The sequence below is a fragment of the Ursus americanus genome, chromosome 20 (assembly GCF_024610735.1).
Source record: "Ursus americanus isolate L20-20 chromosome 20, mUrsAme1.1.p, whole genome shotgun sequence".
In the NCBI taxonomy this organism is placed as follows: domain Eukaryota; kingdom Metazoa; phylum Chordata; class Mammalia; order Carnivora; family Ursidae; genus Ursus; species Ursus americanus.
Window position 1 is genome coordinate 44,191,667 of NC_142146.1, and position 23,989 is coordinate 44,215,655.

At 39.7% G+C, this 23,989-nt stretch overlaps 1 protein-coding gene across 1 annotated transcript; it reads right to left on the bottom strand.

The window, feature by feature from the left end:
- Window positions 1-654: 654 nt before the first annotated feature.
- On the bottom strand, window positions 655-20,053 carry TM4SF18 (transmembrane 4 L six family member 18). Its single transcript, XM_045812922.2, has 6 exons — window positions 19,795-20,053; window positions 19,513-19,706; window positions 16,631-16,720; window positions 7,955-8,097; window positions 3,716-3,896; window positions 655-2,955 (listed from the first exon to the last, which is right to left on the bottom strand). Exons 2-6 carry the CDS (start codon window positions 19,687-19,689, stop codon window positions 2,941-2,943), a joined length of 606 nt encoding a protein of 201 aa, XP_045668878.1. The 5' UTR covers window positions 19,690-19,706; window positions 19,795-20,053; the 3' UTR covers window positions 655-2,940.
- Window positions 20,054-23,989: the final 3,936 nt, after the last annotated feature.

The following is a 23,989-nucleotide window of genomic DNA, read 5'->3' on the forward strand; positions in this document are numbered from 1 at the left end:
ACTTCACCTAATAGACACTGTAGAATCTTGCACCCAATATTTGGAAAAATATATACTTTTAAAATACATAAAATATTTACAAATAGTAACCATAAAACATGTTTTAAAATGCTCGAAGTATCAGAATCACTTTGTATAATCACAATACAATTAAGTTGGAAATCAATTTTTAAAAAAACCCAAACTCATATATTTGGGAATTTTAAAGCACATTTAAAAACACATAGATGGAAAAATAAATCCTAAAGAAAAGTACAAAAATTTATAACTAAATAATAAGAGAAATACAACATTTTGACATTTAGGAGATGCAACCAAAGTGACACTTAAAGAAAAAGTGTATAGTCTTAAATGCTTATTTTAAGGAAAAAAAAAAGAAAGTTTGAAAATTAATGTGCTAGGCATTCAATTTAAGAAGTTAGGAAAATTACAATAAGATAGAAGCAAGGGAAATGAGAGAGAAATAGCAAATATAAAACATAAACCCATAAAATGGAATTCATTCTCAATTAGAATTAGCTAGCAATATTCAGACTGAGAATGAGAAAATGAAAAAAAAACAAGAAAAAGGGCTATCACACACTTATCCTCATGTTTAGTGCTTTTCTATTTTAAGCTCCTTAAGTGGATTTTACAGAAAGGATGAGAGACTACTTCCTTTATAAATGGTATTTATTTTTTCTCATTATTCAAGTAACACATTTTCAAATGAAAATTTGAAAATATAGAGCAATGTAGAGAAAAGAAGCATAAGTCACAATCCCACCATTAGGGGATAATTATTAACTATTAACATTTAGGTATTATTCCAGTCTTTTTTTGTCTGTATCTGAAGGTTTGCACATGTCTACCTGTAATCATATGGTTATTTAAAAATTTGGGCTCACAGTGCACGTATAGATTTGTATCCAGCTTTTTTCCTTAAAACTACATCATTAGCAAATGTTCTTTAAATAAAACATGTGGGGTGGCTGTGTTAATATTTAATTTACGTATGCATATACTGTACTGCATTTGGCTGCAACCCTGTTTTTAGACAATGTTTCCAATTCTGGGGTGGAGTTGTTCAGCTGACATCTACTTAATGGTCCACTCAAGGTATGGCGCCATATTGAATCAAAAAAGGGTTGAGACAGCCTGAATGTGTTAGACAAACTGGTGGGGTTGACCTGCCAGAAGTCTGTTTACCAGAGGCTTAAGGAGTTATTAGGAGAACTAAGAAAAGTGGGTGACGAATATGAGAAGTTTATGGACTTGGTGGAGTAATCAGATACTCTCTGTATGTTGGCATCCTTTCTCATGTTTTAATTATTTTCCTGACAGCAATGATTGGGGTGCTTCATTCCTAGCCTCCTTGAGTTCAAATTCTCAAGCGAGAATGACCACTAATCTCATTTGGATGGTGTTTCTCTCTTGGCTAAGTCAAAACTAATAGGGCAACAATAGGCTGCCCATGGCTTGGGTGTCCATCCCAATTCTTCTGGCTGGGTCCAGACATGGAGGTCATTTGATTACAACATGGCTTGCTTTCAAGATACTTACACCAGCAAAGGCTACAGTCAGGGCAGCTTCCCTGTAGAAGGAGAGGAGCACTTTCCCTCTTTCCCCAGGCTGTTGCACAGCTTTGGCAAAGAGCAGGGATTGACAGAGCATTGTTGACAGTGTTCATGGAGGAGAGCAACAGGGAAGTGACAGAAGTGTTATGGCCCCGGTGGGCCTCTGATGGAGACAGGAGTTCAGCAGAGTAGCCATGAAAGGCAGACGGGCTTGGCATGAATATCCAACATTGAGTGTCTACTATACCCACTTTGTGCTATGTCCAATGGAGGGTGGGAAAATATATAACATAGCTGCTGTTTTCAAGGAGGTCATGATAAGTATTGGGTATAGATAGAAACTTTCTAAATGTTTTACTAAATTTTTTTTTCTATAAATACAAGTAGTGGTAACTCCCTATGACATAGGTATTGACTGGTCAATGTTCACTTTCTTTAACCCCTTGAGCCTGTCCTCAGCTGCTCATTTATTTCAAGGTTACTTCTTATAGCCTATCACACTCATCATCAGGAGTAAGAAAATGAAGCTAAATGCTCAGTTGGATTATATAAATTTATATCACTTTTTTGTCTTTTCTATCTCAATACTTTCCTTATTGAATACTGATTGAAGTGTTATTTTATGATGTTTACAGATGCTCAAGGTGGGAAAACGTGGAAAAAGCATATATCTTTAAAGGTTGGGTAAAAGCAAACATTTTTCATAGTAAAAATGAGTTTTAAAATATGTTTTAATTATAAAACATGATAAAGAAAACTTGGGAAATAGAGAAAAGCATAGAGGGTCACCTATTATCCAGACAAATGACAGTTGACATTTTTCTGTAAATCCTTCAAATTGAGTTTTTCTTCTAAATTTTGATTATTTGGTGTTTGTCTTAGATCGATATGTTTTTACTATAAACATAAATTTGTAATCTGCTTTTTAAATTAACAGTATTCATAATCTTTAAAATATAATTTGTAATGACTATATAATATTACAACAAATGTACTACTCTTGATTTAATCCTTCCCCTAAAGTTAGACTTTGGGGTACTTCTAATTTTCTAGAATACTAAATAATATTGTATTATTTGTATTTGCATAAAGTTTTATGTTCTATTCTTATTTATTTCCATAGTACAGATTATTGGAAATGGATTTGTTTCACCAAAGAGTATGGACATTTCTGAAGATCCTGGAACATATTCCTTAGAAAAAATTCCAAATGGAAGGGTGACATAGTTTGCACTTTCAGTGAGGACTATAAATTTTATAAGCAGGCTCAAAAAACACCAAATGGAGAAATCACCATCATTTGAATAATGCCTTAAGGTCTATACAGAAGATATAAGGCAGATAGATGGCATTTCTTGATAATGGAAAATATTCTTGTTATCATTCAAATGATTCCAGGCTATAAAAAAAGAAAAAGAAAGTAAATAAAGTTAATAAATTTGGCTTGATTAATGATCCATGATCCAGGTAGCAACTTAAATTTATAGTTCATATTCAAAACATGATGAATTAGGAAAATACCTACTTGAAACTACTAGGAAGGGTATACATTATTTGTTGTTAAATAAGACACAAGATAACTCGCTCATGGTTTCTCTTCACTCTGGACTTGCTGGGTAGTTTTAGCAATTTCAATCATAACTAAATTAACATCAGTATTTTAGCAGATGAAGCAAAAACAATTTTGAAGGGATAAAAACAGAATTCTCTACTTTAAAACCAATTACTAATGATACAGTATAAAAATGATTATTAGGTTACTGTAGCAGCATCCGGAAGAGAAATTATTTCAATGGGATAATGTTGTGAGCCTTCTATTATCTTATGAACAGGGAAATTCTCAATAAACGGTAAGGCTTCTTTGTGCTTTGAGTTATTTCTCCACAAAACCCTGCACTGTGGCTCATTCAACACACTTGTGCTGTTTGCACCATTCAGGACTGAATGCAGATTTTATAACTATTCCATTGATTCGACCCACATAGGCAAGCCAACACACATTGGCATATTGAAAAAAATGGAGCTACTCGAGCTTGATGAGCGCAGTAGGGGTGGAAAGAAAAAGATGGGAGGCTAAAAACCTTCCAACAAGAGTCGTTGAATCGTGGGCAGTGGGGGGTAAAATGGAGGAGGTGCAGGTATTCCCAGCGAGCTCTTACCTGGATGATGACCGAATAGGTTCCGCAGAGTATCTTGGATAACTGAGTGACTACCCTGATGAGGCAAACAATCACTTGAAGCCCACTGAGAGCTATGAGAACGGAAAATAAAATGATGTTCCACTCCACTACATGCTCAGGTTCCAGGCACTCGGTCCATATGCTGGAATCTGTAAGGAAACTGAGAGAGAGGACGGAGACAGTCAACAAGACGCACGGCCAAGCCTACATACTTGGTCCAAGGAAGAAGGCCAGAGATGTCTGTATGTTTGGGAAATTAATATATATGATTGAAATACATAATATTATTAAATGTGAATCAAAGCATTTAGAAAAATCATTCAGATACATATATTGAGTATATACCATGCAGAAAGCATTGGCCTATGCTTATTTTAAACATGGTGCCTCCTCAGAGACGATTTTAATTCAGTTAGAAGACAAGACACATACCGAACAGTTCGCTAGTAAGAAAAGGCAGCACATATCAATACCAAGAAAGGTAGAGACTGCTCATTCCCTAAAAGTCCAGAAATTAGCCTGGCTGAGCTTGTGCTGGATATAAAAATCACACATGTGGCAAAGTAACAAAGGGAAATGCTGCTGGAAATTCCTAGACTCGGGGCACCTGGTGGCTCAGTCGGTTAAACGTCTGCCTTCGACTCAGGTCATGATCCCAGGGTCCTGGGATTGAGCCCCGCATTGGGCTTCCTGCTTAGCAGGGAGTCTGCTTCTCCCTCTCCCTCTGCTGCTCCCCGTTTGTGCTCTCACTCTCTCTCTGTCAAATGAATAAATAAATAAAATCTTTAAAAAAAATGAATCTCTTATAAGCACTATTTGTTTAAAAAAAAAGAAAAGAAAAGAAAAAGAAACTCCTGGAATCTGTCATCAAGCCTTTTCAGACAGTAGTTCTCAACAAGCATATGTCAGGATTATCTGGAGGGCTTGTGAGAATGCAGATTGCAAAGACACCCCCTCCCCCCCTGCAATTTTCTGATTCAGAAGGTCTGGATGAGGCTTGAGAGCTTGCGTCTCTAAGTTCCCAGTGTTGCTGCTGCGGCTGGTTTGGAGTCCGCATCGTGAGGACCTCTGCTTTAGAACAGTGCTGCGCTGCTGCCACTAAGCTTTAAGTGATGACGTGGTAATGCGAAGTCGAAAGGTTCCATCAACCTAATTTAGCACTGGGTTGTGAGAATTCAACCAGGTCCCAGGATAATCTTAAAACCACACTGAGTCTACCCGACTGACGTTTGCTCACTTCCAGGTACACCATGCCCAGCAACGCTTCTCCAAAGGGTGACACTCTGTTCAACAGAATCAAAATGGAAAACTGGTCTCTCAGAAAATTCTCCAAACAAAAATAATCAAAACTATTTATAGGGCACAGTTGTTTACAAATACCTCATCAATAGAAATATGCTTTTTCTTGAGACGGCAGCTAAGGCAAAGAGGCTACTGGACAAGTGGCCTGGAACGTTGGTGTCTGTGGTGGGACAGGGTGAATTCTGCAGTTCGGGGAACACCACCGCCATGACTTCCCTCTCCTCTTTGTTCATTCTTCTCCCTGCCCCCCCACCCCGCCCCGTTTCTCTCCTATTCCTTTCCTTTAGTTCTCTCTTTCCTCCCTTTCTTTAGTTCCTGCTCTATGCTCCGGGACCCTCAGAAGCACTCCGAGAATTTCTTGATCTTGCTAAAGGCCCTCAGGTCTCAAGTGGCAAAGAGTATTCAGTAGGGAACTCTTGGTTCAGTAGCATCTCGGCCAAGAGACTTCACATGTCTGACCTCTAAAGTCTTATTTGGACAATGGGCTTAACATGTGGAACCCTGGGGTTATTATGAATATTCAGTGAAAGGTGTGTAAGGATGCTTTGGAACCTGTAAAGCCTGCTCCAGATATAATTTCCTGTTACCATTTCCCTAGACCCAGTCCCTACACCCTCATGCTCTGAACTCAGTCTCAGCCACCAGGGAAGCTAATCCCTTCAAGATCCTCGCTCTAGACTTGCCAGTACATGCTCTGCACAGATCCCCCAACACTTGAAAGCAAGAGGACCTTCACGGTGCTGATTTTTCTCCTGGACTGTGGTGCTTATTTATTCTTCGTGTAAACCACAGAGTAGTAAATGCACTAGCGGGGTCTGGAAGGGATGGAGACGCTATTTCGGATCCTCCCTCCCTCCACAACCTCCATATAGAGCTCTATCACAGCATTTACTTCCTTATATCGTAAGTCTGTCTTATCTGTATCTGCATCTGTTCCCTCACTAAGCTGTGTACTCTGAGAGCCCTACCGTGATTTATACACCCCTGGACAGCCAAGCCTAAGACCTAAGGCAGTGCCTGTCGCATTGCAAAGGTCAACAAGTGCTTGTTGAATGGAACTGATCAGGATCCCCAGCAGTCACCGTGCCAGTGGCTGAGCCTACAGAAGACCCAGCAGATGAAGGCATAAAAGATTATGCCCGGTAACGATGTTAATCATAAAATCTGGCTTATCCTAAAAATGTATTACATCTGATCTGTGCTTTGCTTCCACTTAATTGTCCATTTTGTGAGGTAGACATGATTTACAGAGGCTCAGGGATATCTGTTTAAGGTTGTGCAGTTTGTAAGTAGCAGATGAAAGACGTGAACCCAGATGGGTAAACATTGAAGGCCTGTGCTAGGAGGGCAATGTTCATTCTACGGCCTCGCTTTTAGCAGAACATTCCGTCAGGTCCGTGTGAGCTCCTAGAGGGAAGTTCAACTGTGTCGTGTACCTTTGATTCTCCAGCACCTGATTCAAGCTGGGGACATAGTTGATGTTCAAGAAATATTTGTTGACGGAATGTGCAAATGCATAAGGGATTTGTGGAACTTTAACATTAACACTTGTTCCACCCAGAATTTGCCAAGGCTTGGAAACTTCTCAAGGAGACCTGAGATTTAATTTCCCTTTATGGCTTCCAATGTTTGATCTCCAAACATTTGTATGTAGCTGGGGTCAGGTGAATACAAATATCAGGGGTAACTTTCAAGAGTAATGGAGAAGCATGTGGACAGTCTGAGATTCTTGCACTGAAAGGGAAATCTTCTTTGGTTTGGGGGTCGGGGGCGTTCAGGGAATGATGGCACAGAAGATGATTTTTTGCACCCAGTCGGACTCTCTTCATTAGGGTCCCCTTTCCTGAGCCCCTGAAGTCCCTCAGGAGTGCTCCGAAATGCCTGAGGTTATTTTCTAGGTTCTCCCAACCTGAGAGAGAGCTCTGCTCACTGCACGTGGCACTTGGTGGAACCTTCAGGACAAAGGCGGCCATGGGCACAGAAGCAGTTTTGCAATCCAGGCTTAGGTGAGCATGTAAGCCTTCAAATAGACGTGGGCCTTGAACAACAGAGCCAGTCATAGGGAGCTGAGAAGAGACTGTAACTTCCCTAGGGAGTGGTACAGACACTCCCTCCATTTATACCATTAATATTCTGAGCATAGGACAAGCCTGGAGAGATTCGATGGGCTTCTCCTGCATCTCTGCCTGGGCCCTGCTACCTCCAGAGCTGTCTCTGCAGGTGCTGGCTGGTACAATGCCATTGTGAGGTGTTCTGCCATCCAGGATTGGATTCTTCAACAGCTAACTGAACCACCGGCCCTCTAAGTAAGGCTGCCTTCCTAGACTCTTCTTCAGTACACACTCGATCATCTCCTGGCTCTCTCCCACAAACCCCTGCACCTGGTCATGTACCCGATCTCACTCTGCACTTTGATGCTCACGCTGCCTGGTTCTATCTCTGTGTTGTCCCTGATAGCATAGCGTGGGTCACACCATCCAAGGGCACTGGGATTCTCTCCCAGTCAAGCTCCTTCCCACCTGTAACAGAGCACACATCTAAACTGGCCACACAACAAGACTGAGTTGTTAGAACCATTCAAGTCCCAGGCTCCAGCACTTGCCCGACCACAATAACGACAAAGCTTTTGCTCTGAAGTTTGGGAGAAACACACCTTTCATTTGGATATCTCCACATCGACCTCAAAATAGTGAATGCATATGGCATTAAAAGACTGGCAAAAAGAGAGAGAGAGAGAGAGAGAGAAACAAAGATCTATGTAGGAAGAAATTGGTCTGAGTATTATTTAGCTAGTAGGAAAATTCTGCACTAACATATCCCCGTGGAACACCAAAGTGATCTTGGAAAATGAGCATGAGCACGAAGCCAGGTGTTTCTGGCTTTCTGAGCCTCTTGATTCGGAGAATTATTCCTTACCGTCCAGCAGTGCCTTCAAAGGCGTACTCCCAGCCATCGGGAGTGCGGCAGTATGGACCCTGAACGAGGCCCAGAGCAGATATGACCAGGCAGTATCCAGAGAAAGCAATTCCAAGGGCAGAAAAGATCATCGACAGCAGTGTCTAAATTAAACATAGAAGAAGGATGTTAGGGAAAAAAAAAAAAAAGAAGGAAGAGGAAGAGGGGTCAGTGCCATAGAATGAAACAAGGGGATATTGTGGATAAATGACCAGATAGGTACCTTCCCGTACTCGTCCAAACTTACTGCACGCAGTCTGTGTAAATGTCCACAGAGAAACAGAAACATTTAATCCAAATCTACCTGATTTTTAAAATAAGTTTTTAAAACGACTTTTTGTTTGGGATTCCACAGAGGATACTGCTTAATTTACTACATTTCTTCCTTTCTTCTGGAATTTCGGTATCAAAATAATGATCAAACATTAATGCAGTGAGGGGTGTGACTGATCAATCTGCCTTTACTGAAGACATTATTTTCTAGGTCGGGTGGATTCTCTAAGAATCGGAAGCTAGGACCTTGGCTTTTCTCATGTGAAGATGATGAATACCTTCACTTACAGGAACGTGAGGGGAAATACCAGGTGTGAAGCCTACAGGGCCATATCAAGTGAGGATGAGCTCGATGGGGAGGAGGGTGTTTTCCTCGGAGCCGAGAGGACGAGCAGTGTTCACAGGCAGATCAGTGCAAGCAGAGTTGTAAGGGTAAGTAGATTAGTGTGATCCAAGAGAGGGTTCCTACAGAGCGTTACGGGGAAATTTATGAAGACCAGCTTGACATGTTTGCTAATGCTGGGGAAACGGGGTTGTTGGACACAACCCAGCCCTCCAGTTGATTACAAAGTGAGTGCAACTTGGTATATGGAGCAGAAGGTGGCTTTGAATGCTGGATCAAGGAGGGCGGACTTCACCCTTCAGGGCAAGTAGCTTTTCCCCCCATGACCTTTCACTACATTTTTTTTCCAAATCTACCAAAAAGTTGAATATATAGTATAGTATACTATAGTCAATGTATCTTTGTATACTATTTATCTAGTCTCACCTTCCGTGAATATTTTATCATTTTTGCTTGCTCTGTGTGTGTATGTATGTGTATATATCCATGCACATGTATTTATTTATCTACACGTTTTTGTTGCCTAACCACTTGAAAGCAGGTTGTAGATACTGTTATCTCACTCCTAAACACATCAGCACATATCTCCCCAAAATAAAGATATCCTATTACTCTGCAACTGTGTTTTACTTTTTTGTACAGGGTCCAATCAGGGTTTATGCACAGGATTACATCTCCTTAGTTTCCTTTGATCTATATTAGTCTTACTGCCTTTTTGTTTTTTAGAATATTATATTGTTTCTTAAGAATCCAAACCAGTTGTCTTATAGAATGTCCCCACGATCTGGGCTTTTCTGATTGTTTCCTCACACCTGAACTTGGGTTAAACATTTTGGCAAGAACACCTGATGGGCACCAGAACATTAGGGGCCTCTCACTGCTACTGGTGGTGCTTTTGACCTCTTGGTTAAGGTGGTATCCTTCAGGTCTATAAACATATATTTTTCACTTTGCAATTAGTAAATTAGTTGAGGTAATACTTTGAGGCTGTGTGATATCCTCTCCCCAAAGATATTTCAACTGATGGATTTGCCATCCATTGATGGTCCTCATATCCGTTATCACCAATTATCACAATGACTGGTTGCAGGGTGATGCTTATCTCATTCTATCATGTCTTCTGCATTTATATCTTACTACTTTTCACAGAAGAACTTCCATTTCCCTTCTCTCTCTTTCTCTCTTACTGTAGATTCATGGATTTTCTAATTCAATGTGTTATAATTCATAACTGTTATTATTCTTTTAGATGCTTATTTGGTCTGAATATGGCCAGTGAGAACATCCTGTCAAGTCAATTCCTCTGCCCTTTGAGGTATCCTTATCATTCCTTGAACACCTCCTTGCTTCCTGGCACAAAATGTACCAAGTTCATTTTGAATTTATAAAGAACCAGAATAGCTCTTTTCCCAACAAGCCATGTACTTGGTTTTTGAGCAAGGAAGTGACATGAACCAATATATAATTTTGAAAGATGGCTGTGGCAGTAACGGCATGCCAGCCAGAAGTGAGAAAGCACAGAATAAGGATTTCACGTGGAGACAACTTCAACTTGCGGTGACAAAGACATGCCCTGGAGGACATGAACGGAAAGGACAGAAATGGGGATGCCAAGAAGGGTAGTTTGGTTTGGAAGACAATTCAGTCTAGTTTTAGAAATGTTGCTTTCAAGTGAGAGTAGAACAACCAAGTTAGTTGATAATAAATTCAAAAATGGAGACCAGAAAAACTGAGAGCAACAAACCTGTGATTTTGGGAACAAGAGTGATCTCACATTATATATCTCTCAAATAATTCAACATTATTTTGCTGATTATAACATTAATACATGCTCATTATGGAAAATCAGAAAAACATATTTTAAAAACCCAAAGAAGACAAGAACAATTCTGCTTTTTTTCTTATTTGATATTATTTCATTGGCACCATCACATATGATTAAAAGATCTTCCAAATTCTGTTTCTCATATTGATTTTAATAGAATGTTGCCCATCATGGGATGAGACAAGCTACTTCTTTTTGTTTAACAGATGACTGTTCCTTACACTTTACAAAGAAAATTTACCTATTCGCCAATGCCATCTTCCAAAAAGGAAGAAGGTGTTTTGAAAAGATTGAGCTCCTTGTTTACCAAATACGCTCTTAAGCAGTTCACTGGGAGGATAAATGAAGACTTCCTCCAGGTGAAATTGGCAACCATAGCGCAGTACATATATTTGTATACATATACAAATTACAGTCTAATGAGTGGGTACCATTGCACAACTGAGATTCAAAATACAGCAGGAATCGGAATCTCTCTGAGTCACAGTTTCATTTTCTACAAACTGTAAATGATGTAGATGATTATAGAACCACATATCAGGGCTGTTTCAAAGATTCAAGGACACAATGGATGTAAAAATAATTTCAAAAGTGTAAATATAATCACAACATTATCTATTATTCCAAGTGCCTCAATTGGCTGATAATTGTTTTCCAGGGATAACAACCCACAGGATTTGGGCAGAAAATGAGACTCCACAGAAGAATGAATAGCAAACAAGTTAATGGGGTTCAGGTCACCCCCCAAAATATGGCACCTTAGCATACAGAATATCTTAAACTGAAGGAGTTTGAGAAAATGGCAGAAGCAGGATGGTCACTCTGACCCCTCCCAGCCCCTTCGCCCTTCTTCTCTGAAACAGGTCATAAAACTCCCATGTGCAAGTTACCCTCTCTGTACAAGGAGGAAGGAAGACGTTCTTATCAGCAGAGACAGGGAATTTGGGGCCAAGAAACCTGTATAAACAAACTTCGTTAAACTAAACCTTATCTTCCTAGTAAACCTTATTTTCTTCAACATTTACTACCCCTGGCCCAAACCCCTCACTCTCGCCAATTCTTTACAAATTCGTGGCTACTTCTTGCTACTCTGGTCACTGCTTCAGCTCTTCATTCTCTCATGAGGACTCCCATGGATACGTAAAAATTCAATAAAATGTGTATCCCTTTCTCTTGCTAATCTGTCTTCATCAGTTTAATTTTCAGACTGAGCCAGGGACCCTTAAAGGGTAGAGTAAAACTTTTCCTCTGCTAGTTTCTGGCACCCAAAATGGGGCATTATTGGCTGGGGACACCTTGCTTGGTCCAGGAGCTACAGTTAGAGATCCTGGATCTGTGACAAAAGCCACAGAAGAATTCTTGCCATGTCAGTTTCTTGGATCTCTGCCTGTGGGGGACTAGTCCAGAGAAGGTGGTAAGAGTGTTTTCCTTTTCAGATTCAGATTGGTAGGGGGCATAAAAACTAATTCTTTGGTTTGTGACTCTGGTTAAAATTTGGTTTCGAGTTATCCATTGGTTATTGATCCTTTCTCTCCCACGGACAGCTATCGATTTCCCGTTTGTCTCTTATTTGTGTTCTGAGAACTTGGCTTGGCTTTCTGCTTGTCAGGGCATGCAAGTGTCAGTTCTTGGAGGCAGCCAACTGTCAGGTTGTGGGGCCCAAAAAATCTAGGCTAGCATCCTACCAACTGTCGCCAGCTTTCAGGAGGACTTGTCTAAGTCTTTCTTTTGCTACCTTGGGAGTGGTTCTGGCTCTTGGGAGAGCTGCATCTTTTGCACCCTGTTTGGAGACATCTCTTGCATCCATGGTTAAGTTTTGGTTTTAGTTTCAAGTCACGTGGTTTAAGTATTTGAAACAATTTTTTTAAGGGGCTGTATGGTCAGAAGTTGGCCAAATTGAAGGTTGATATTCAGATCCTGATAGAAACTTTTAAAATCAAGGCCTTTTCTCCTAAGCTAAAATGGAACTCTGTACTCAGAGGGAAAGAAAACATGTGGAAGGTTTTGTGAAACAATTATGAGAACATTACAAAGACACACCACTGTAAATCTAGGACCCAGAAATTTTCTGATTTCCATCTTAGTTGGAAATTTTCTCCCTGATATAAAGAAGCAAGTTGAAAATCATGTAATTGAATGGGTTCATCAGGATCATTCAGGCTGTGATCCAATCCTTTGAGGAATTAAAAAACAATTGCCCTTGTCTTACAAATCTAGTCTTTATCGAACTAGAAATGTGTCGCTAAAAGCAATTCAAAGCTCACCTACCTATCCTTACTGTTCCCCAAGCCTCCCCTCTTCATTTCAAAATGTTTGTAGATGTTGTAAAAGATTGGGACATGGGAAACGGAACTGCCTTGCGCTTCAGAAAAAGAAGAAAAAATTAAATAGTAATTATTCGAGACCTCTTGATAATAGATAAATATGCCCCCAAATTCCTTCTAAAAGGAAACCTACATTCTTTATCTCCTCTGAGAGGTGACTCTTACTCTCTTTGAAATGTAAACATTCCAGGAGATAATTACAAAACAGCCTACAATTGCCTGAAACTAAAAGGGGAAAAAAAGGAGGTTGGGGAGTTTTTTTTTTTAAAAGCCAACTGCTATAAAAACTCCTTTGCCAAAATCTATCCACAGCCTTTGTAAGACTACTTGTCAAGGGCAAATACAAATCTTAAAAGTCTTCTCCACAACTATTAGTAAAAAGCTTTCGCCATCCAAGTGGGTAGCTGTAACTTGTTCCGTCGGCCAGAAACATAATTTGGACTTTTTTATAAACTGGTGAGTTTTGTATCAATGTACCTGATACACGGTGAAAATTTAAAAGCAAAGGCTGTAAGATCTCTGTGTCGTCTCTATGTTTATTTATATCTACATATGCGTGTTACAGACGGGCAATATTTTTCTACCTCAGATGGTATTACCAAAATAATTTATAAAATCACTCAAAAGAGTTCTGTTCTAATTGACATAGAGATAAATGAGTACTCATATAAATTAAGTATTCTCAAATACAGAGACTAATCCAAAAAACTTTTTTTTAAGTTCACACGATCTGGGATAATCTTTGGTAAATAAAGATAGCTTAAAAATTGTTGGGGAAAAAAAAAGGTGGGGGGTGCCTGGGTGCCTCAGTCGGTTAGGCGTGTGCCTTCAGCTCAGGTCATGATCTCAGGGTCCTGGAATCAAGCCCTGTGTTGGGCTCCCTGCTCAGCGGGAAGCCTGCTTCTCCCTCCCCTTCTATGCTAGTTCTCTCTCTCTCTCAAATAAATAAATAAAATTAAAAAAAAAATTGTTGGGGGAAAAAAACCCAGCAAGCATATCTTTAGAGTTGTCAGCATTAAACGTAACGTAGTCAGACAGTTTTTTCTACCGAGGATTACTAGTCAAGCAAACATATTATCTCTACTAGATGTTTAACAATATAAAACTATAAATTCAACCTAAAAACAAAGCATACGCTAAAAAATAAATTGCTAAATGTATGTCAAGCACACCAGTTGAGAGAAAGAGAGAAAAATATGTCTAACTTTCTGGGTGCTTTGTTTCTGTGATGTTTGATGCTTGCCTGATACATATGTCACAAAATTTGTCAACAAGAAAAATAACTTAAAATAATGGCTAACTTTGTCTATGGTGTCATGAAATTTTCATGAGTAATCTACACAGTTGTTAAGAGCAAGCGCGTTAAATACATGTGTGATAAAAGTTTATAAGTGAATTTTTCAACAATGATTAGGTTTCACAAAATCCATTTATTTTAAAATACCTTCCAAAATCTTTTTGTTAACTTAAATTTAAAGTTATATAAGTTATACTGAGTGAAGTTAAATAATGGTAATTCATTGAATATGCAAGTCATTTCCAAATAAAATAAATTACTGCAACATTGATTAGTGAATCTAAGTTTACCTACTTTTGTCTCTCTGTCAAAGAGGAACTAAAGATATTTGGGTCTATTAGTAGATACACTGAAAATTGTACTATGGATCTGTATGCTTGAGAAATTATGAACTAGCATATTCATGACTTTGCCGACCAACAGGATGTTTGTATCTATAACATTCTGCAATTGCTTACTTCCTGGTTTTCACTAGAAATTAAAGTTTCTGAGAGTTAAGAATTCTAACATATGTAATTTAAACTGCTAAAAAAAAAGAAAGTAAAACTACTAGAAATAATAAGGGAACAACTCTGTATACAAGAAAAAAAAGGAAGCGTGTTGGTAAAAAAAAAAAAAGTATGAGTTATGGAGATGTGTTTTTGTTGAGGGAAAAGGAAATTTTGGGGGAAAACTTTTTCTGCTCTGTAAAGTGAATCTTGGATGCCCTCAATTTCCACTGCCGAGCTTTAGCAGTTCCAAACCTGGGCAGACTCACATTTAGCCTCGAAGATGTGCTTTATCTAATTTAAGTGAGAATTAATTGCCAACATGTTACAACTGAGAAGTTGTACATTAAAGCTCCATATTTCTACTTTCTATTGAAAACTGAGAAACACTGCCCAGTTTTGTCATAACAATTGGCTGGACTGGAGTCAGCCAGTCCTCTCTTCCTTAAACAGACATTTTGCTCTAACGCCTACCAGGCTCAGTTCTTTCATTTCCATCAGGTAGTTGGCTCCTAGGGGCATATAAGCTGGAACCCCTATTCTAAAGCCCCACCTTGAAAGAACCAAGCAGGGAACCCAGAGAATCCTCTTTCCCTTCCTCCTGCTCTTCCCGTTAAGATGCCAGTCATCTCATTGGATTTGATTACCAGACCCTGTCCAGACTCCACACTGTCTCAACATCCATTTGTGCTGGAGATGATCATAGCGAGTCAAGGCAAACGGAACACATTTATTTTGATTATGAACTTAGTGACACACACGTTTGTTTCGTTTGTTTTCTAGAGATTCCCTAAGTATCCTAGCTTAATGCTTCCCTGAATCTACCGCTTCATGTAGGCAATTTTGAAAGCTTTTCCCTAAGCATAATACCGGCAGCTACTGGGGGAGGTCTGAGTCAGTTGATTGAGAAAATACATACAACCACAACGCACATGCGCATGAACGTGCGCAGAGCAACTTTCAGTTCTTCAGATCTTCTCCACCAGGAGCACAGTTCTAAATTTAGCCCCTAGTTTAGTCTTCCAACGCATCTGTCAAAGAAAGCTGGACATGTCATCTCGACTGCACATTAAAATCTGGTTGCCCCTCAGACCAATGAGCTCAAGGTGTCTTGGGGGTGGGGGTGGGGGATTCCAACTCCAAGCTCTCAGATGATTGCAGCGGGCAGCCATGATGGGCAGCCACTGCTGCAAGACACGCGTACCAGGCCTCCGGGAAAGTCCTTTTAGTTAATACCGCACACGTTCTCTCTGAGCCACAGGTAATTCATATAAGTATGAGTAACAACGATCTAATTCACTGCGTAAGTGTGAAGAAAACTATAAAGTGCTATGCAAATATGATTAAAAGATGATGACCCTGAGGAGAAGGAGAACGACGGAAATGTAGGAGGCCAGCACCTGCCTGCTGAGCACAGGCTTAGAAAATTTGGTTGTATTATTCTCTCTTGATTCTATTTAAATTATTTTTAAAGCCCCAGTTTAAAAAAAAATGTGCACCATGTATACCGAACACATGGATAAATCTAATCATTATGCTGAGTGACAGAAGCCAGATACAAAAGACAAATTCTTCATGATTCTATTTACATAGAATACAAGCTAATCTATAATGACATAAAGCAGATCAAAGATTAATCTTTCTGGGGTGATAGAAATGTTCTGTGTCTTGATTGTGATGGTGGTTGCCTGGGTATATTTGGTTGTCAAAACTCGTGGAATTGTACAATTTTAATGGATGCCATTTACTGAATGTAAAGTAGTCCTCAATAAAACTGAAAAGGGAAAAAAAATAAACTCACAGAAACCTAGTTAGGAAAAGGTAGTATTATTTCCTAATTTCATGTATCTTTAAATCCTGAACTTCTGGAAGAACATTAGCAGGACAAAGAGGACAAAGGTGGAGGAAAGACAGTAAACAAAATGGAAGATAATTTTTTTTTTTTTTTTTTTTTTTTTTTAGTAAACTCTTGGGCTCTGGATTGGAAGGATTATGGAAGGGGGACAATAGTGTCAATATTTTCACATTTCTGAGAGGAAAGAGAGCCAGAGCCCATTCAACCATCCTCAAAGTACTATTGCTCTTACCATGTATTTTTTGCTGCAGTTTTCGCTCTGGCAACATTTATAGTTGCTCTCATTCTCCAATACAAGAAGAACTGCTGCTACTATAAGCATCTGCAGTAGGGAAGAGAGGAAATATCAGCAATGGAATACCAGTCATAGAGCACACTGATTCAGAGCAGGGACCTGGGTTCGAATCCCGTGCTGCCATTTCTAGCTATGTGAGCTTGACCTCCCTTCCCTGTACAATGGTGTTGAGAACTCACCTCGCTGGGTTGTTAGGAGGTCATGTATGTAAAATTCTGAACATACTGCTTGATTTATAAAACAGTGATTGATAAATGTTAGCTATTATTGTATGGTTGTTAGTCATCAAAAGCTAATGATTAAGCAGTAAATGGTCGAACACGGGAGTACCACCCCGTGCAGCAAACCTACATTTCTCACTGACTCAGTGGCAGAGGTCAAAGGAAAATCATTCACCAGACTTTGCTTTCTTTGCCAGCCTCTCTGCATTTACTGCCCTCTAGGAATGCAGATGAGAGGCATGGTTAATCTGAAACTACATGTCTTAATTCAAAGTAAAGTCAGTTTGATTTCCCCAAGCATTCAAATCATCTCAGGTTCAAATTCTCAAGTGTGCTTTGTCTCTATCGAGCCAACTGACTGGGAGAATTCAATGTATTCTACTTCCCTTTCTTGTATCTCAAGCAAAGGGCTCAAGTTCTGAAAAGAATGTGGATTTCTTTACTGTTATAGTTCCTGGTTTGGGCAGGTATGGACCGTGAATTGCTTCTGACAAATTTCCACCTATCCTTTACTCCCGATATTCAGGACTGAATCTTGAAGCTGAATTCATTGTTATTTTGCTATATACAGTCAACATTTCCAGTTTCCAAATTCCTTCAGCTTTCGTTTGTCTACTTATTTATTTATCTATATTCCTCTTCTTTCTCCTATAAAGATTTGATGCAGTAACAATCATGTTTTTCAAGAATTCCTTGACAATGGAAAATAGAGAATTGGTTCTTTTCTAAGTTTTAAGTTTTACACAGAATATAAGCCAAAGAGTCTTATATTCTCCTCCTTTCAACACCGTTAGTTATCACAGATTTTAGTAGATTCTTATTTAATCTTATTAATGCCTTGCAACCCTTCTGCTGATTACAGTGACACACTGAGGGAGAAGGCACAGCACACCAGGTACAGTGATGGCTTCATTACAATATTAAGAGAAATAATTAGACCTAGACCCTGGAGTCCTGTGTCAAAAGAGACACACAGGCATCACTCGTGTTGAAAGAGAAACTGCTTTCTTTTTTCATTGTAAAATTATAACTGGGATACAGGGCTCAAGCATAATGGAGGAACATGACCCCAAATGTCACCACCCTTATATGTTTTTATGTATTTACTCCCGGGGTATTACCACATGTGTATATTTTGCATAGTTGTAATCGTAACTTATTCACAATTTCTTGTATCTTTTCTTTTTTGCTTAACACAAAATAATATGCATTTTCCATGTTATTACATCTTCATAATTATCATTTTCATCGCCATAGGAAATGAATGTATCACAATTTATTTGGCCAATTCTATGCTGGGGGCTTCTACTAATAACTTACTATTATAAATAAATATCTCTTACTATTATAAATATCTACGTATGCATCTCTTTCCTTATTATGGATTGTTTCCTCAGAATGAATTCTCAGGTTTAGGATGACTGAGTCAAAAGACATAAGCGTTTTCATGGATCTTAATAAAGCATATCCAAATCTTCTCCAGAAGGTTAGTATTCACTTATAGTACAATCACCAAACATTCATTGTGTACCTACCTGTCACATAGCAACTTCGACAGCGTTGGGTATCAATACTTTAAAGTTGACTCACTTCATATGCAAAACAGTAACTAAATGAAAACTGCTTTTCGTTATAGTTATTCAAAAATTATAATAATTAAGCACCCATGAAGATGTAGAGATAAATTATAATGCATATTCTTTTATGTCATTGGTGGTATAGTAAGCTTATAGTGTACAAAGTGCTGTTTTTAGAAATGATATAATCAGGAAAAGTGGTTTTTCCTCTGACTTGCCAAGATGATTTATTATCAGCTTGTTTTTAAATAGCACAAAGTCATCAGGAAAACATTCATGGATTCTTACTGTAAATAATTTCATTTCATTTTCAAAAACACCCCGATTTATGAGGGTTATAATATCAGACTATTTAATGATGATCTGACCCATTCTTCAACAGGTATTTATAATCACAATATTCGCTGACTACCTAATACATGTCAGCCTCTGTCCTGGGCGCTTCCTTCATGAAATTTTATTGAAGCCCCACAATTACCCTACAATGTAAATGCCATCACTCCCATTTTTCAGATGAGGACCCTGAGGCTCCAAGACGTTGAGTAATTTGCTCGAGGTCTCATGGCACAAATGGCAGAGCCTGTATTTGAACACAAATTTGTCTGAATCTCCAAATCTCTGCTTTTTCTACGTTGTCTGGATACCTCTCCAATCTAGAGAAATTGTAAGTTCAGATAGAAACTGTTCTGGAAAAGAGCACTGCCACTGGACATTAAACAGCTGAACCCAACACACAGAGTTCATGAGGACATAATATTTCGACAGGCCAGTGTCCCACAGACTCATTAGGACTAATTTCCTACACTGACAAAGTGACATAAATGGGCAGCTTACCGGAGACAAAGCTACCCTCCCAAGCCTTCACGGACTACCTGCCCCCCTACCCCCACCCATCTTCCAAATCCCAAACCCAGGACTAGTCGCATGATTTTTCCATTATTCATTATTTCTGCAAAGAACAAGACAATGCTTAGTAAAAACACCCCCTTCTGCAACCCCAAGTCTCCGAAGTCACACTTACCATGATACCTGAGAAACAGATTCCTTCAAAATACCACACGTAGTTGGTGAGTTTATTGCTGGATGCATAGGAAGTTTGCCCATTTGGGAAATACAATAATATATTCACAATTATGCTCCAAAGTGCAAGCGGAATCAGCAGACCACTTAAGCAGCTGCCACATTTCCGAGACCCCATTTTACCCTGCTCGGGACCTGCAGGAGATTTCAAGAGTATAGAATTACATGAAGCCTAATTTTCTTCCCACCTGTCCTTTTTTTTTTTTTTTTTTTTTGAGATTACCTGCCACTTTCTGGGTCAGAGCCCTTCACTTCATATTCATGTGAAGCCCAGGGCTCGGACAGAACTGCAGCCCACAATCTCTGGTGAGAAATAGTAGTTTACTGTTTGGAGAACAATAGACAATGATCCAGGGCTGAAGAGCTGAGCTGGTCTTCATCCTGTGCCAAAGGAATGCGGTGTTTTTACTGCATTTTAAAATAAGTCATTTTCCTCTGGATTACAGCACGAAAGCCTTAACCCTGAGCATATTTTTAAGAAGGAAGTTGGGGTGGGGGGATGAGGGTGGAATTGAATCTGGCAAATTTCATCCAACGGTGAACAGGGGGGTTAAAGAGGAAACTACCAAGGGAGTTTGCGTAGAGCAGAGTATGTGGTGTGTCCTGACTTTCCGTATCTGCCCTTCATTCCGTGTTCTTTATTTTGTGCTCACTATTCACCAAGCTTTGTTCCAACTGCAGGGGGCACAAAAAGGACAAAGACAGGGACAGCCTGGTGGGGGAGAAAAACAAGACATCCCTGTGGGTGAGTTTACTGTCGCAACACCGGTACAGCTTTCCTTCCGAGAGTTCATCTCTGTGATTTCTACCTCTCTGAAAAGTAATAACGGGAATAAATGCGTATCTTTCTTACTGCTTAGGAAAATGGGTAAAAGAATTTGGGTAATTTGATTACGACTTTAGGAGTAATAAGTCTGAAACCAGGATTTAAGAATTCTCCCTTCCAAATGATTGCCCTGAATTAAAAGAGCCACACATTCTCTTTAATTAGGATGACATAGGAAAGGATTAAGGGAATGCATCCTGACACTGCTATGGGTTTTTTTTTTTTTTTTAAGATTTTATTTATTTGAGAGAGAGAGAGACAGCATACGAGCCAGGGGAAAGGGCAGAGGGAGAAGCAGACTTTCTGCTGAGCAGGGAGCCCAAGGTGGGGCTCAATCCCAGGATCCTGTGATCATGACCCGAGCCGAAGGCAAACACTTAACCCACTGAGTCACCCAGGCACCCCACCCCACTTTTTTTGGTTAAGATTTTACTTACTTATTTGAGAGAGAGAGAGGGAGAGCTGATATTACTATGTTAAAGATTATGAGGACAACGGTGGTAAGGAATTCAAGGGTTGCCTGACCTCATTGCCACCCCTTTCTATTGGTAACATCAGAACCCTGTTCAACTTTCTTTTTTTAATTAATTACTTAATTACTTTATTAATTAATTATTTGACAAAGAGAGAGAGAGAGCACAAGCAGGGGGAACAGCAGAGGCAGAAGCAGGCTCCTCACTGATCAGGGACTCCAGTGTAGACTCGATCCCAGGACCCTGGGATCATGACCTGAGCCAAAGGCAGATACTTAATGACTGAGCCACTCAGGCGCCCCTCAACTTAACTTTCTTAAGTCTCAACTTCTTCATCTGTGAAATGAGAATTAAAAAAAAAAAATGATACCTTCCCTAGAAGAATAATGTTAGGGTTAAACAAGATTATGTGGGCAAACCACAGTGTCAGGTGATATAGAAGGGGTAGGCAATAAATGGGAGCCATCGTTAACAATAAAAAAAAATTGTACAGAGAGCAGAAATAATGTCTGTTTATTTACTTCTCTTGGTACCCAAAGAGTTCTGTGTCACGACCTTCTAAAATCTTGATCCCAGAAGTATTTACATTAATTTGTTAGTGTCCTCTAGAAAGTACTAATGTTCTGTAATATATATACTTTTAATTCAAGAGAATAAAAACTTATTTTATATAAATAATGTTAAATTGTATTATATTCATACTTTTTTTTCAAGAAACTGAGATCCTTGGATCGACTTTTGGATTCAAACAAAGCAAACTTAGAAACTAACAGTCTTATTCTATGATGGGTTCCAAAGAGATTTCTTGGCACCCCTGGTGAGTGTGATGTTTTTCCCCTAGTGTTTTTTGAGCAAAGTGCATCACAAAGTCTTGTCACTAGATTTTTTTTTTCCTGGGGATATAGAAGCAAACTAAAGTCATATTTACTAGAACCCTTGGGATGATAGGGAGAACAGCAGTGTTGGCTGGATATTTATTGAACACCTCCTATGTGCCAGGCAATGTTCTAAGAGCTGGGGAGAGACGGATCCATGAAGGAGACAGTCCAAAATCCTTGCCCTTGTAAAGCTTATATTCCATTGTGGGGAAACTAACAATAAAAAAATAAATAGCTTGTCAGGTAGTGATAAGTATGGCTAAAATAAATCAAGAAAAGGGCAAGTAGGAATGCCAGAGAATGGGAATGGGGATATCATTTCAAACAGGGTGGTCAGGAAAGATCTTAATGAGAAGATGACATCTGAGTAAAAATCTGAAGGAAGTGGAGAGTGTGAGCCATGTAGGGAACTTGGGGGCAAAGCATTCCAGGCAGAGAGAATGGCAAGTGTACAAAAGCCCTGATGTCGAAGTGAATCCTGGTGAGGAGACCACTGTGGCTGGAGCCAAGCGAAGGAGGGGAAAAGTAGGAACATCTGAGATTAGTTTTGAGTAGGAAAATGATTTCTTATGTTAAATGGCTCACCATGGCTGCTGTGTTGTGAATTGGTTGTAAAGGATCTGGTTGAAAGAAAGAAGATGAGTTCTAAAGTCATTTCAACAATCCAGGTAAGAGTGGCTCAGGCTATGACAGTAGTAGCCAAGATGGTGAGAAAAGGCTGGATTCTGTGTGTGTGTGTGTGTGTGTGTGTGTGTGTGTGTGTGTGTGTGTTTAAGATTTTATTTTACATAATTTCTGCACTTAACTTGGGGCTTGAACTCAAAACCTGGAGATCAAGAGTCACATGCTCTACTGACTGAGCTGGCCAGGTGCCCCTGTATGTATTTTTAAGACAGAATCAATAGTATGTGGTGACAGATTCCACTGAATATAAGAGAAAGAGAGGCATCAAAGATGACTACATAGTGCAGGGTCCAGGCAACTGGAATAATGAAGTTGTCAGTGACTGAAATTAACAAAACAGCAGGTTGAACAGGTTTGGGAGGGGAAAGATGAGGTGGTAAGTTTCAGACATTCCAAGTTTTCAGATAACTATTAAAATCCAAGTGGAGATGCCAATTAGGTAGTTGGATATACAAATATGAAGTGCAAGGGAGAAGTCTTGGGTGGAGAATATAAGAGTTGTCAACGTTTTAATAGTATTTAAAGCCATGAAACACTACGAAAATAAGTGTAGACAGAAAAGAGGCCCAAGGACTAAATCCTGGGCAGTCCAATGGATTGAATTTGGAGACATGAGGGTGAGTCAGCAAAGGAGCTTGAGAAGTGGCCAGTGAGTTAGAAGAAAAACCAGAAGCTTACCCTAGAAGTTGAGTTTCCGGCTGAGGAGGAAGTAACCAACTGAGTCAAATGCTGCCTATAGGGCAAGTAATATGGGAAGACTAAGAGTTGGCTATTGGATTTAACAACATGGAGGTCACCAATGACCTTGATAAGAGAAACTGGTGGTGCAGTGGACTTGGGAGGCCAACTGGAGTGAGTTCATGAGAGAATGGAAAGAGAGGAGAGGCGCTCTTTTGGAGAATTTTACTGTAAAGGAGAGCAGAAAAACGAAGCAGTAGCTGGAGGGAAAGTGGAAGTCAAGGGAAGAAAGTTAATAGGAAAAATTGTGGCATCTGTGTACATTTGATGGAAATGTTCTTTTTGGGAGTGGGGAGGGGAGGTGGGAATTGATAATGCAAGAGAGAGAGGGAAGAATTGCCAGAACATGTCCTCATTTACATGAGAAGGGGTGGGAACATGTGCTCAGATGGAGGAGCTGGTCTTAGATACAGCGTGGGCCCCTCAGTCCTTGGCACAGAAAGGAAGACAGATCAGACGAGATTAGATTTGGTTTTTTTTGGTGAAACAGGAAGCAGGTTGATCAACCAAGAATGAGAATGGGGGGAGAATATTAAATGTTCGGAGAGAGGAAAAAGTATGAAACAGTTGCCTAGGATGGTGAATGGTCTGGAGCAATGTGGCAGGATTGCCAGCAGGCACTGAGGGCCCAATGAGGTCATGAATTGACAGTGAGCCGAGGCAGCACGATTGAGTATTTTTCCTAGTGAAGTGCAGGTGCAGAGGTGTGGGCAGAGTAGTAAGGAAGCTGGAATTGCCAGGATTGGGACTTTGCCGGGCAAGTACCATGAAGAAAGAGGGGCAAGGGAATCAAGAATATATGTAAGAGAGTGATTCCAA